General features: G+C 39.3%; 1 protein-coding gene across 1 annotated transcript; it reads right to left on the minus strand.

The window, feature by feature from the left end:
- Window positions 1-2: 2 nt before the first annotated feature.
- adamts13 (ADAM metallopeptidase with thrombospondin type 1 motif, 13) lies at window positions 3-16052 on the minus strand. The gene is made up of 31 exons (XM_060880762.1): window positions 15757-16052; window positions 15514-15580; window positions 15169-15428; window positions 14910-15069; window positions 13418-13551; window positions 13204-13287; window positions 13003-13127; window positions 12787-12933; window positions 12523-12657; window positions 12233-12383; window positions 10535-10639; window positions 10281-10432; window positions 9745-9808; window positions 9404-9530; window positions 9146-9294; window positions 7957-8077; window positions 7791-7871; window positions 7509-7690; window positions 7204-7354; window positions 5971-6103; window positions 5439-5618; window positions 4968-5163; window positions 4713-4821; window positions 4488-4617; window positions 4132-4320; window positions 2863-3061; window positions 1888-2224; window positions 1435-1581; window positions 1167-1346; window positions 877-1061; window positions 3-370 (listed from the first exon to the last, which is right to left on the minus strand). Exons 1-31 carry the CDS (start codon window positions 15835-15837, stop codon window positions 197-199), a joined length of 4635 nt encoding a protein of 1544 aa, XP_060736745.1. The 5' UTR covers window positions 15838-16052; the 3' UTR covers window positions 3-196.

Here is a 16052-nt window from a genome sequence, read left to right on the forward strand (position 1 = left end):
TGTAAGATCTACGCTTTTTCTTTAGTTTCTTAGAACTAACAACATTTTCCAGTTCATTTAAAAGGTCCAGTTTACTTCATCAAAAAATGTCAACATTGCATATAATGAATGAACATTAGCATGTTTGAGAGAAGGAAGCCATGCATTCCAATAGAGCTTTCTTGTAAAACCCATTCCTGGATAAACTGTTAAAGGTCTAGATCAGTTTAGCCTCCTCAGGCTTAATATAGGAATACTCTGCTCTAAATGTTCCCTTCATTTGCTGGTATTCCCCATAGAATTCCACTTCTGCCCTGCTTCCTGTAGAACTCCAGAGGAAAAGATGTGTGCCTTTAAACACTGTTGTTTTTACAGCGTCTACGTCTCGGATCTGAGGGATCAAAAACAGACATGCTTTAGCTTTTTAACAAATATGGGGATGTCACTATTATAAACTGTTATGTCCTTTTGCATCATATTAATACCGTCTGCTCACATCCTAGAGTTACAGGTGTCCCTGGTTCAACTAGATGAGGAGTTGATTAGATGACGTCATGCCTAGCTATTATTTTTTACAGATTAGCTTATGTTAGCTATAGCTGTTGATAGTAGCTGGCTACTTCTATAAAAATCTAGTTCATATATGTACTAGATTATATATAAGTATATATTTTACTTTATATCTTACATGGTTGAAATAATTAAAACCTTTTTGTTTTTTTTGGACAATTTGCTAGCATAGTAAACATTACTAATAGTTTTATAGCCTAAGTAAGATATTCTGGTGATGACATATCTTCATAGTTTGTGATTTGATCAAATTTGTGATTGTGATTAGTTTGTGAGATCAAATTTAATTCCCTTGTTAGGTTGAAAAAAAGCCCTAGGTTCTTTTACCAGCACATATGCAGAGTCTGAGGAGGTCGTATTTAATACAGAAAGCGCTCTGATCTGAATCTTTAGTGAAGGTGGGGCATTGATGAACACCCTACAAGACTCTAGGGTGCTGGAGGACGAAGATGATGAACTCCTAACTGGGTTCTCGATCAAACCCGTTGGAGAGAACAGCTGAACATCACAATCTGAAGGTTGAAGCAGAACTTCAAGTCAGTCATTTGATTTATTTAAAATCACAATTTGATTCTGGTTTTTTTTTTTTGTTTTTTTGTTTTTTTTTTGTGACCAACCTTCATGATGGCTTTTCTTCACGTTCTTCTTACTCTGATAGGAAAGCAGTACTCCATTGCCGGGGGTGAGACGGCTTTGACGCACCAACAGGACGTTAGAGCGTGAAGTCAGTGTCTTTCCAGCCATCTTTTCACAAATTTGCCTCAGAGACTTTCTCTCATAAAGGGCAAGATTCTCCTCTAAACATGCGGAAAAAAAAAACAAACAATTTGAATTCTTAAGCTTCAGCCTTGCATTATATAAAAACAGATTCATCTGGTCACTCACTGTGCTGGCAATTAAGAGAACTGGACTCAATTTTGATTTGGATGACTTCATCAAGAGGACGGCCAATGGAGATGAAACACCGCCTCTCACTGACATTCTGTAGGTCGATGATTCCTGTGTCCTGAAGAAAGAGCTGCCCACACAAACCTGTGGCAAAATGTCAATAGATAACATTAATAGGTTTAGAATACAAATGAGATGATTTTGACTGTTTCTTTTATCTTTCCATCTAACAATCTTCCCACCAATCAGCCCACTAATTGCATTAATGTATATTAAGGATATTTACATTTATAGGACCTTTACTATACTTTTTGATTTTGATCATCTTGTATTATTTGTGATAAAACTATGGGTTTCGCTGCAAAGGTTATGGTGCGTCCTATGACGTCTATAACAACTTTAATTTAAACACAGATTTTATCATGCCACACTTCTAGTAGTCCACATAACTGCTTTGCAGAGGTTGTGTCGACAATGTTGTAGTGGTCCTCAACACTGGTACTGTAGGTAGAACTTCTGAGAGCTTCTCAGTGTATCCAGCAGGTGCAGATGTGACCCTTTTTTCCTCAGGCAAGCTTTTCAAAGTACTTGTCTTGTTCCAAGCCTCTGGTTCCTGGGTAGGAGCAGTGCTTGGGCGTGGGGTGGAGCAATTGGCACTGTAGCAGGCCTGGATAGTAATCGGTTTGGGAAGGTGGACACAGAGGATGGGAGTGATAGGTAGAGGGCTGGACGGCCCAAGGCATGAGACGGTCCGAGACTGGATCCCATAACCACAGGAGACTGAACACTACAGATAACAGATGAGAGAGAGGGAGAGAGACATTTTGCTAAGACGCCTACAGTAGATGCAGGATTAACACTTTTACACCCACAAAAGCTACTAACAATGGGGTGTAGTAATAAAGGGCATAAAAATAATCTTTATTAACCCCTTAATCCTGGTTTGGGTTGCAGAGCACCATTCACACACACATTCATATATTCATTCACACCCAGGGAGAACATACAAAGAAATTCCACATAGATATTTTCCAAAGTTAAGACTAAAATGAGAATACTCAGTACTTCCCACTGCACCACCATGCTACTTCAATGTCTGATGAACACATTATACCTACTAACTACTATATTCTTGGTTCCACATCAGCACCATTTTTAATCCTGGTACTGATTTCCAGACTTTGCAGGCTAACTAGTAAAAAAACAAAAAAAAAACAAAGAATGGTTCTAGATTAGATACTTTGGCATTGGCATCACTACTTCTCCATTGGGAATTCTTATTTGAGGACAGCAGTGCAATGGTTGTCACTTGAGTTGGTATGAAGGAATTTTAACAAAAAATATGATTTATGATTTATGGACTATGATTTATGGACTAGGTATGATTTATGGACTATTCACTCAGTTCGCATGATCCCACTGTACCTCACTCCACTCCTGTACAGCCCAATGGAAGGAGCAGGTCTGGGTAAAGCAGGGCACTGTGATAGGAGGCATCTTGCCTTCTTCACAATGATCAACTTCTCTCTCCAATTTTCCATCGGACTGGACACAAGCAACCTTCCTTAATGCCACACCCAAGCCACAGGACACCGAACATGGACCCTGTTCACCCACCAGCCACCTAGACCGTAAACACTCTAAATAAACATCTAATACATACAACATTTAAATGTTCTGCTCGAATATACCATATTCAATCTGTTTTGAGCAGAAATATTGTAAGATCTGAACAACCATAATGTACACTATAAGTGTGTGCTATTAAAAGCAGCTATCAATATACAGTGGCTTGTATAAGTATTCACCTTGAACCTTTTTCATTTTGCAGTGTACATGAAACCGAAATGTATTTCATTCATTCATTTTCTACCGCTTATCCGAACTAGCTCGGGTCACGGGGAGCCTGTGCCTATCTCAGGCATCATCGGGCATCAAGGCAGGATACACCCTGGACGGAGTGCCAACCCATCGCAGGGCACACACACACTCTCATTCACTCACGCAATCACGACAATTTTTCCAGAGATTCCAATCAACCTACCATGCATGTCTTTGGACTGGGGGAGGAAACCGGAGTACCCGGAGGAAACCCCCGAGGCACGGGGAGAACATGCAAACTCCACACACAGAAGGCGGCAGCGGGAATCGAACCCCCAACCCCGAAATGTATTTAATGGCTTAAATTTACAAGCGGATATTGCCATCAACTATATTATGTAGTACTATGATAGATGGCATGACAATGAGGAAAGACAATCCACAAAAATGTCAGTGATTGGATGAAGAAGATAACCAGAAGGGGATACTATTACCTTAACACCTTATCTTAACTAGATGCTATCACCACCATGCTTCACTGTGTAGATGGTGTTTTCATTGTGATAAGCAGTGTGGAAATTCTGCCAAATGTAGTAGTTCTGTATGCACACTAGTTTAGGGTGAGTTAATTTTATCTCAATAAGGGTGAATTGTTATGCAATCACAACTTCTAAATAATTTAGCAAATTCTATTTATCTCCCATCCAACACACTTCAACATTGTGGGTAATTTTATGTAGATTCAAGATATATAATCACAGTTAAGTCCATTAAGTCAGTTCCTGGCTGTAACACTACAAATTGTGGAAGAGTTGGCAGGCAGGTGAATACTTATGCAAGTGACTGTATCTATGGATGGATAGATTCATTTGCCTTGCTGGACATGGGTCAGTGTTACATGGCACGACTTTTAGAGGTTTGGAGGCAGGGAGACAGGCTGAGTCTGCTACCACTACTTCCACACCACCATCTCCCTCTGTGGCCTGCTGAGAGCAGTACAGTACTCTTCTTGCCACACCACCTCCACATGACACGCTGCATACCCCCTGCATGTAGCGCCACCTAATGGACAAACATCATTATTATACAAATGTGCATAATATAATTGTCTAGTAAGAACTTGTCTCTTTTTTGCATTATGAAAATGTTACTGCTTCCTAAGATGAATAAAACCAAGTTTATTCATCATAGAACTAATGCTAGTGTTGGAGTGGTTGGTGTACACATACATGGCAGGGCAGGGTGACTGGACACACAGCTTTGTATATGGTTCAGGCTTGCTAAATCGATCACAAAAGAACTCTGGGACATCTAGTCGTGATTGATGGTCCACGCAGGAGAACCAAATTTGCTGAGTACCTTTGGCACACATATCATAAATGCATGGGCAATCCTATAGAATACACACTTGTAGTCTTCAATTAATATCAGAAATTAAAATCAGATTTCTATACCGTTTCCACAAGTCTTAGTGCAGTGACCAATCACAGGGCTCCACACGTATACTGGAATTACTTTGGACCGGAATATTACAGAAATTGACCTATTGTGGTCTTGCTGATCCTGGAAGACATACAGTCTATTAGTGCACAGTCCATTAAGCAATACTTCTATATGCTATCATTTAAGAATATAAATTCTAAAAATCATATGAAAAGCCTAGAAGTTAAACTTCCTTAACTTTCCGTATTTTCCGTCCTCTGCTTTACCTTTCCATGTGTTTCCCAGCCAATAGGACAGACATCCACCACACACAAAACATGTTCATTAGGTTTGGGGTGTAAACAGAGGCTTTCGTCTACCTCCAAGTCAGAGCCACGGTGAGAGCGGATGCAGGTCACCGATCTGCGAGCCTCACCTGGACCACACACAGCTGAACACTCACCAGGCTCTGAGATATGCCATCTGAAACACACACATACTCTCTTATGCACATACTTCAGGATGTAAAAAAGTTAAAATGCTAAAACAATGAAGTTTACAATCAGACAGGACAGTGAATTCATTTAATAAAAAATGGAAACTTTTCTAGAGAGAATTCTATGTAATCTGTAATAGTGGGTATTACCCAAAGATCATGTATACAATGTACTATGATATAAAATATTTATAATGCAGAACATATGTAATGACTCTATTTTTATTATACAACATTTGAACCAGATTTCCAGATACTTTACCTGGCTGAGCACAGCTGGGTGTTGCAGGTTTCTGTTGCTGCAGGTTTGGTCATCTGAGAGCATGCAGAATCTGGCAATGCCATTGTTTCCATACCCTGCTTCTGCATACAGGTCACAGAGCGCAGCCGCTCTCCAATTCCACATGGGGCGCTGCAAGGACTAAAGTCACCCAGCACCCAACTGAGGAATAAAAGTGGCACACCCATGTTTGAGAGGCTGTTAAAGTAACTATCACCTGCTTGGGAATGCAATTAGGGTGGACATTCTTATCTTGGGTTATGAAACAGTTTATTGACCATGGACTAGGAAACAGCCTTCCCCAAGATTTTGCCAAACAGTTGGGAGCATGCATTCACAGTGAATAGTACATTATTAAAACAAAGGTTAAGACAAGTGCTGCTTTTCAGTAATAATATTTTTTTATATATTATTTACCATTTTCTCTTCAACTGCCTTGAAACAAAGCACTTCATACATATCAGAAAGTTCTGGTGTGCATGTAAACATGGATCATCAGACAAACTGAGTTTACCTTGGTAGGCAGTCAGGTTGGTGACATGTCAGCAGGGTGATGGTTGGTTTTGGAGTAACTGAGCCGCAGATCTGCTCTTCTAGGCGTTCCTGCGTGTTCATGTCAACACACTCCCGACTAACCCTCTGAATCCCTGTAAAACCAGAGAGTCCATTATGTTCACAATCCCTCACAGAAATAAAGCCATATCATTTTCATCATATCAACTGCTTCTGGAGAGAACTAAGTGTCTAGTACACTTTGGTAATTCCCCATATGCATATATCATTTTTACATCATTTTCATTTTAGTTTTGGTTTTCATTTTAGCCCCTGTAATAATCCTGTGGATGACTGCTGTGGATTTTGTTAAGGTTTTCCCCAATGCACAATGTGAAACAGGAGGAAGGTACTTTTTGTGTAAGAAAGTTAAACCTGTGAGTTACAGCTGGACCACCTGAACATCTGAGCAGTGCTGTTAGAGATAATTAATCACCCACTGAGCAATCAAAATTAAGAAGTAAACAGTGATTTACATCCTTATTGTTTTTATATTACTGTATATCAGTTTATAAATTGTGTAATTCTTTGCTTCCTTTTCTAGTTTGTAACCTATATTATGTTATCAGTTACTTCCAACTTCCAACACACGGTGGCTTAGTGGTTAGCACGTTCGCCTCACACCTCCAGGGTTGGGGGTTCGATTCCCACCTCCACCTTGTGTGTGTGGAGTTTGCATGTTCTCCCCGTGCCTTGGGGGTTTCCTCCGGGTACTCCGGTTTCCTCCCCCGGTCCAAAGACATGCATGGTAGGTTGATTGGCATCTCTGGAAAATTGTCCATAGTGTGTGATTGCGTGAGTGAATGAGAGTGTGTGTGTGTGCCCTGCGATGGGTTGGCACTCTGTCCAGGGTGTATCCTGCCTGCCTTGATGCCCGATGACGCCTGAGATAGGCACAGGCTCCCCGTGACCCGAGGTAGTTCGGATAAGCGGTAGAAAATGAGTGAGTGAGTGAGTTACTTCCAATGCCATAAAGCTACTATCATCTAAATGAGAGGGAATGTGTTAAGGTGATGCTTTGACACTATTTATCCATGAACTTTGTGATGATGATTTTTAGGAAATTTAAACCCTGATGCAACACAGCAGTCTAATACCAGGTGAAGTAAGAATGTTAGGAAATCAATCAGATGTGTTCTCTACAGGTCTGGAAACTGGGGTGATTTAATGACATCGTTTTGACCTTCTCTTATACCTGAGCCACAAGTTACTGAACACGATGAAATGACGGTGGACCATCGAGCCTCAATTATCTTCAATACTGGTTCAGCGTCCGGCATGTAGTACCGATATGTAATGTTTGGGCTTGTGATGTCTCCGTATTCCCTTCCGTATTTTCGATACACCTGAGAATACATATACAACAATCCAAAAGGATTGTATTCTTGGATATTTTAGAAAATTTTACAGATACATTATATTTTATCCCCACATTGAAAACAAGCAAACTGAAAGTAATGATGCAGTAGTCAAGAGATCCAGAGATGAGTCACCACCCACCTGTACGTGGATCTTGTCTAAGATTGGTCCAGAAAGAATGAGCTCCTCTGTGTGAGGTAGGAGGTCAGGGGTGAGGTAGAGATTATAGATCACGTGGTTCTCCTCCAAAGGTGAAGGGTGGGTGGTGTTTAATGCTATATCCCCTTCTCCAGCTACTACATATTTATCATTTACCAGCACGGCTACACAAAAACAGAATTGTGGATTGTGGATACACGCACACATACTGTATTAAAGTGTGTACAAAACATTTATAATGTAAAAGCTATTTTCAGAATCTACCCATATGTGTGAAAACTGGATTCCAGTTATTAATGTGGACCAGAGACGCGTTCACTGGCAGAATGAGGAATGTGATATACTCTAAAATGAAAGCAAAGCAATATAAAATCAGAGTATGTTTATGAACAAAAAGATGCAGCAGCTGTGAAGAATAGAAATCTAGTACCTTTGGCCTCTCCGCCTGTAAAAGAGCCAGTAATAAGATGGCAAGTGTTGCCTTTTCCTCCACACACCCCACAAACATCCTCCACCTTGCCAGAGTGCAACACACCATCACAGCCAAACACCTAATAAAAGACAGTAAAGTTTGTCTTTTAATATTTTCTATTCACATAATTACATATTTTTTTTAATCTTTTAAGTTTCACATGTACTGATAATGAAAAATGAATGCATTAAAATGGGTAATGTTCCCTCATGATCTGTTTAGATTAGCAATGTATGTCCCAATTTGGCACTGGAAGTCATCTTTTTTTTTTTTTCTACCGATGCAATTACAAATACTTGACATTTAATATCATTCATATTTTAGAAATAATAGGGGGGCACGGTGGCTTAGTGGTTAGCACGTTCGAGCAAGTTTGCATGTTCTCCCCGTGCCTCAGGGGTTTCCTCCGGGTACTCTGGTTTCCTCCCCCGGTCCAAAGACATGCATGGTAGGTTGATTGGCATCTCTGGAAAATTGTCCGTAGTGTGTGATTGCGTGAGTGAATGAGTGTGTGTGCCCTGCGATGGGTTGGCACTCCGTCCAGGGTGTATCCTGCCTTGATGCCCGATGACGCCTGAGATAGGCACAGGCTCCGAGGTAGTTCGGATAAGCGGTAGAAGATGAATTTTAGAAATACAAAGAAATATCTAAGAATAATTTGCATTTATTGAGTAACACGAGTGTTAAGAGAGATGAAAGGAAAATAGACAGAAATTCTTTAAATTCTTTTTTAAAACTCTTTTAAAAAATGACAAAAAACAAAACACATCCAATTGGCCAGCTTTTAATATCTGCAAAATATAAATGAACTTAAGCACATGCTTATTTAATAGAAATATCACGTTACTAATAGTACTGCTAGTATTTTTAAATAATATTATTTTTGAAATAAAAAAAAATTTTTTTTGAGATCTTGGAACTCAATCTTGGAACTAAGCCTGTGCTTTTACAAGAATATTTTTTTGTTTTCTTAAAATCACTTGATTATTATAGACCTAGAATCTACATTTAAGCATTACAAGCTGCACTTTCAATTTCGCTCATTCACACTTATTACTTCCTTTTACTGGTGGTTTTTACTGAGTTTTACTAATGAACACAGAGTTTAATTACAGTCGACTCCCTTATCAAGCGTAGCTGACATTACCTTGCACTCCCCGTTAAGGCAAGCAGTAACAGAGCCAGGAGTGACAGGGCCATCAAGTTCACACCTCGTCCCGTCGATAAACTGAGCCCCACGACTCACCATGAAGTCCTGCTCACGAGAGCGACACATCAGCTTACACTGAGCATCACCTTATCACCACATACCAACAGACAGAAAAAGAAAATATTAATAGAAATCACAGATCCAAACGTAAATGCTAATTAGCATCTCTGTTCATTATTCTGTTAGTTAGCTGACCTGAAATGAACCCAACTGCAGGCATCCATGAGTAGTCTGTAGTTGAATAAGCAGAAAGCAGGAGGGGTTGATGGTCTGTATTTGAGCACTGCTGGGCCATGAACTCATGCTGGTTACTTTCACAAGGCTAAAAAAAAGTACAAGAAATCACTATTAACTCTGACACAAAGTTTACACTTCGATTATTGAGCTCATCTTGAAAGAGTAAGACAGCAAAGAAGCATCTAAATCTATCACGAACCCTTTCCGATCTTTCAGGGTAATTCTGATTCTTTTGCTACAGCGTGGTTCAAATATGGATTAGCTGAAACCTATTGCAAACATGAGCAGTGAAAATATACCTGTCGATGACAAAGTTCAGCCTCTGTCTTTTCTCCCTCACAGTCTCTCCCTCCAAACGCTGGCCTATAATTAACCCCACATATAGCAAAGTCTTTAAAGTCATAACATGCACACGACAAAAATATAAGTCACAGAATCATGCACTTGCTATTCGTTGTTTTATGTACGTACAACTGACCTTGTTTTCTTCATAGGGTTGACTGATCAATATACACAATAAGCTTTTATACCAATCTGATAATGCACAGGAACTGATTTTTTTTTTAACATGTTTACAACTGATATAAGTTAATTTAATGATTTTCTGACATTCTATAACGTTAATAGTAATAAATTACAGTATAAATAGAAAGGATTAGGGATATGTCTCTTTTTAATTGGTTAAAAATGTCTGAATTTGTCATAATTGTTGTGTTTAAAAGTGTCATGGGACAATAATCCACTTTTAGGGTTGGCCACATCACACCACCTCATCACTGATTATTTTCCTACAACAACATGCTCTGTCATGTTTAATTCATCAGCAAATGCATACCTGGGATTGTTGCACTCTCTCTTACGGTACGTGATCCCTCCTCCACAAGTGCGTGAACAAGATGAGTATTCAGACCAGGACGACCAGGAGCCATGAACCAGCAGAGAGGAGCTCAGTTTATACGCAGATACACAACGTCCCTTTAAACACCACTGAGACAGAACACAGTTATGTTGTAAAGCATAGATGTTCTAGTAGAATGACATTTGGCTGTGTGTGTGAACAAAAGACTAAAAATAGATTATATATGATACCTGATTTAGCCCACATTCAGTGCCGTCCAACAGCGGCACAAGAAGACGGGTACAGGTGCTGCGATCACCAGGGATGACGTGGCAGGACAGAAATCGACAAGTAGCCTAGACATATAACGTATCAAGTCTGAGAGTTGTTTATAACCACACTGCATAATATAGCAGTTGTTATTAATATGTCATTTAGGTGATCTATAAATCAGGCTAAAGAGGTGGCTAAGTAAGGAATAAAGCTCAATGGCGGTGTTAAAGGAAAATAATTATCGATGAAGGATTGGTATGATTTGTGCTGTTCAATCACACCACCATGAGGTTTTCTAATAATGGCTCTCACCCCTTGTGAGTGTTTTGAGAGTTGAGAGTGTTTTAATCCTCTTCTAACATAACAATTAGTCCACAACTAGATATGTAAAGTTCGTTGAACTTTACAAATCTATTTACATCATTTATTCATTCATTCATTTTCTACCGCTTATCCGAACTACCTCGGGTCACGGGGAGCCTGTGCCTATCTCAGGCGTCATTGCGCATCAAGGCAGGATACACCCTGGACGGAGTGCCAACCCATCACAGGGCACACACACTCATTCACTCACACAATCACACACTATGGACAATTTTCCATAGATGCCCATCAACCTACCATGCATGTCTTTGGACCGGGGGAGGAAACCGGAGTACCCGGAGGAAACCCCCGAGGCACGGGGAGAACATGCAAACTCCACACACACAAGGCGGAGGCGGGAATCGAACCCCCAACCCTGGAGGTGTGAGGCGAACGTGCTAACCACTAAGCCACCGTGCCCCCCAATCTAGTTACAATTTGTATTTATTATAAAATGACACCTCATACTGTACATTTCTAGTTACATTTAATGTTGTCGTTTTTACGTTTTAAATTTACATTTGCTGCATTTGGCAGACGGCCTTATCCAGAGCGACGTACAACAGTGCTTTTAAGTCTCTGTCAATGAATACATTAAACACTGGTTCACTAGACTACAGACATAGTGTACAGACAGAACTTGGGCAGGTTGAAAACAAGTGGTGCAGCTGCGTTTTGGATCATTTTAAGGGGACGAATTGCGTTCATAGGTAGACCTGCATGCAATGAGTTGCAGTAGTCCAGTCTTGACATGACAAGAGACTGAACAAGTACCTGAGCAGCCTGTGTGGATAAAAATGGCCGAATCCTTCTGATGTAGTAGAGAGTAAACCGACATGAGCATGTCACGTAAGAAACATGCGAGGAAAAGGACACTTGATTGTCCATGGTTACCACAAGGTTGCAAACCGTGACCGAAGGGAAGATCAGATCGTTTTACTATAGATATATATATATATATTCACTATGCATATCTACACAATTAATATAAATATGTTGCTGGAGGTTCTATTATAGAAAACTCATTCTGACCAATCAGAACTAGTTCGAAAATTCACCAGTGCTCTGGTATAATGACCATTAAGTGTTTTCTCTATTGTACAATCATATAATTTTAATTTAGAATGTATGATTTACAACAATCTCATGTTATGGAATTTCTTTTTACTTTTTTATGTATGTATTTTTATTGCCCAGAAATTAAACCCATCTCCAGAACAGAGCAGCTTTCCATTGAATCGGAGCTTACTAGCCATAGGTTTTCATTTACTGCTTATTTATTGTGATCGATACAAATCTAATTTTTCTCTCACCATGTCGTTGCTAGTGAAAGAGCAGGCAGTAGCCGTGCTCCCGAACGCGATGCGACACTGATCATCCACGCCGTAATACAGTCCGGGTTTCCACTCCTGCAGTGATCCTCCCAGCACTGGTACATCATTCACACACTCTGCCTTGCCTGCACTAATGTGTTTAGAATACTTGATCAAAATAGACACATATCATACTGCATGTAATAAGCAACATGCATCCTAGCCAGAGGTATTTTAAATAAAAAAAACATTCTGTATTCATAAATCGATATCTGATAATGATTCTGTACCTGTAGAAGTTAAGGAACTGGTTTCTGCTGCATTGAGACCAGGTGAGATCTACACTGTTGTAACCACCATCAGATGCCATTATAAACCCGCTACTGCTGCATGTGTTGTCTGCACCATCGTGGTTTATTCCGAAGCTGGAATAAAAATCACACATACTCGTATCTCATATCAACAATTTAAGGAACTCGATTTAGAAAATAGATCAGTTTTAGATCTCTACCTATAGATCTATACCTGTGTCACTAGACACTAGATTCTCTTACCTGTGTCCAATCTCATGTGCAATAGTGATGCCGAGGTCAAAGCCTGTATCTTCTGTGATTACACAATTCCACTGGCTAGAACAAACTCCACCCAGCTGGGTCACACCTCTCACCTGTTTATTCCCACTGGGCAATACTAAATCAAACCTTGGAAAAGAATAAAAAATATATCAATAAGCGATAAGAGTTTTTTTGAGCCACATGATGCCTCCGTACCTGGTGATGTACAAGAGCAGGTCTGCATGCAGGGGGTCAGTCTCAGTGGAAGGGTTGACTTTACGACCCCACTCACACACACTCTTCAGAGAGGAAGTGATGTCATCAGAGATCTGAATGTCTGGCTGTAAAAAAAGGTATAAAAAAAACACATGATATTTTGTTGTTATGACAATCCCTTTGCAAGCTTGCCGTAGTTACCTCTGGCTCCGTAAGAACGATCATACGGATCAAGTGGACTCTCATATTTGCCCCTAGAGTGAAATCTCGTAGCAGCTCGGATGCCTGGCGGAGTAAAAAAGCGTTCAGTGCAAACGATGTGAACCATCTTCAAATGGGAAGAGGGGGTGAATAAGTATGCAAGACTCATATAGCAAGTGTTTAAATGAAATCACGGAACAATCTCTGCACTCACGATGTTCAGGTTGGTGAGGATGTACCTCTCAGTATCCTGCTTGTGGACCTCATGGACATCGAGACCGACTACAACCAGCAGCTCTAAATGAGTGACCTCTGCCCCTAGAAATGACCTCTGCAGCCTACGATGGCCTAATGTCAAGTATAAATACAAATATTTACCTTATGAGAGAGATTATTTTACATATGGTTTGCAGAAAACTTCAGATCAGCTGATTTATCCTAACTGACATTAAAAGTGGAATTCTAACATTTTTCTCAGGAATGAATAGCATTTTAAACATCTTGTGTCTTGTACTTTTAAAGGAAGAAACATTATGCATTCAGTTACGCAAACATTCAAGTATAAAGAAAATCAACAGCTCATCTTTATTGTGAAAACTCAGATTCAAATGTATAAATCTCAACAATTAATTATTTTACTAAGCATGGGATTATATATCTGATATGGGACTCGTTTTTATAAATATATATTTGTATTATATCTTATTTACGACTCGTTTTAAACATTGTGTCTTGTGATATGTTAAGCGTCCATGCTAATCCTCAACTTCTGCATAGAATCTGTAGATTATTTAATGTGTCTTTAGGTCTAGTTGTCAGGAGTGACCTCTAAATTATACCTTCTCTTCAATTTCAGTGACAAATAAACCTTTATTTTGGCCAGAATTCTGCCTATTAATCTCATATGCATGTTTAATTTACATAATATTCCCGAAGGCATGATGGTGACTGTTTGTTCTGTTGAAATATTTGCATGCTGGCTTTGGAGCCAAGAAATAAATACAGATATTTTTGATGTTTTTTTTTTTTTTTTTGTTTAATTACTTTTAATTTTAATTTTTTGTTATTTTATTTTAGGAGTTATTTTTGCAGAAGACTATAAAGGGGTACATTTTCAGAATCTTCCAGAGTTCATATTTAGAATCTTCCATTCTTCCAGAGTTGTATTAAGACATATCAGCACTATTATCCTTGTATTTATCATATCACTGGGGGTTTGAGAGATTCTGGATTCAAATTGTGTTATAAAATTAATAAAACACAACACGGCTGTCAAGGAGAATAATCCACATTGATGATGTCACTGCGTTCCTGTTCACAACAACAACATTAATCATTTTCATGCCCTAAAGTGTTTTATTCCTATTGCAAGTCAGCAGCCATATAATTTCCCAACAATTCTATTATTTTAATTAATAACACTATTAAACCATATCCATGAGACATGTTTGTTCTTGTTAGCGATCTTGTTATAGCAGCTAAAAAACAGTTATTCCTTCACCAGACTCTGAAACATGCGAAGCCCTGAAAACGTTCCCGTGGCAGAAAACATACTGATTGTTATAAAACTCTGACACTAGAGACTCCTTCCATAAAAGCTAAATGCACATCCAGCATCTGACTGTCTTTCTTTTTTTTTTCAAGAAATGCTTAATTAATTGAAGGATTGCATTCATATAAACTGTTGATTTGAAATGATCACTCACTCCATGACTGCTGAAGATCTGTCTTTATAGGTGATGTGCGGGGCAAGAGCAAGTGTGGCACACCTAGAGGAGTGAGCACGGAGTTTTGTAGATGAGCTGAATGTTTGTGAAGCAGTGGATGAATACGTAGCTTTCCTGACTGCACGACAAGCAGGCCTTGCTAAAAGAAAGAAAAGAAACCATGACCATGAGCCAACCTTTGTCGTATATTCGTGCAAATTACTACACATGAATAATGAATTTAAAGAAAGGGTCTCACAATTTTTCCATCACACACTGATAGAAATGATCTAGCATCTTCTGGCTTTAGTACGTCAAGCTGCTCACAACATTTATTATCAATCTTCTTTATTACACTGAGTGTGGTATTGATAGCGATCTCTAGGTTGGAGGGACAGAACAAGGATGGCTCTTTTCTCCGTCTCAGTTTGTAGTTTTTCCCTTGGGCTTGAAACGAGTAGTGTCTTCCGTTGCTCCCTGCTCTGAAGCAACTTACCCATACAAGCTCAAATTCAGGCACTACAAAGAAGAGTGTATTAATATGATTAATACAGTGACATGCTGGCTCTCCTTAAATATGTAAATAAATCCTCAATAAACTTACCTAATGTTGTCGAATTGGTGTCAAAATAATGGAATACGTCCTCAGGGCCCAGTGACTGTAAAAACTCCTTCAAGCATAAAATATTAGATAATTGGACAGCTTTAACTGTCTGAAGGTGTAAAGAACATATATGTATAATCTACAAACACTAAGATGTGTTGTTTCATGGAAATGTTTATGTAATAAAGCATGGGTAAAGCTCAAAATATTTTAAAGATCCATTTAATCCATTTAACACCTTACCTTCTCCAGGGAAATATGAGACGCTAACAAAGCCGCTTCCAGCAGGACTGACGCCAGAAAGAGGGAAACGAGTGCAGCCATGTTTGTTTAAACTGTAGGATAAAGGGACAGGTTTATCAGTGTGTAAAGAGTCAGATGGAGTCCAGTTCAATAAAGTACCACCGCTATGGCTTGTACTGATCTAAGATAGTTTTTCTCAGTTAAATCCTTGTCACACGTGTCTGAAGAGCAAAAGTTAAACAGCCATAAAGCACAAAAAGTCTCAGAAAAGACAGGGATTGAAAATATGTTATTTT

Source organism: Tachysurus vachellii, chromosome 11, assembly GCF_030014155.1.
Source record: "Tachysurus vachellii isolate PV-2020 chromosome 11, HZAU_Pvac_v1, whole genome shotgun sequence".
NCBI lineage: Eukaryota > Metazoa > Chordata > Actinopteri > Siluriformes > Bagridae > Tachysurus > Tachysurus vachellii.

What these genes read in the sequence shown, in the direction of transcription:
- adamts13 (XM_060880762.1), bottom strand. Translation starts at nt 15,837, where the DNA reads ATGGCTGCACTCGTTTCCCTCTTTCTGGCGTCAGTCCTGCTGGAAGCG. An exon ending in TCCTCACCAACCTGAACATC is followed by an intron (nt 13,288 to 13,417) that starts GTGAGTGCAGAG and finishes TTACTCCGCCAG; the next exon opens with GCATCCGAGCTGCTACGAGA. An exon ending in GCTGGGAAACACATGGAAAG is followed by an intron (nt 4,822 to 4,967) that starts GTAAAGCAGAGG and finishes TATGTCTTCCAG; the next exon opens with GATCAGCAAGACCACAATAG.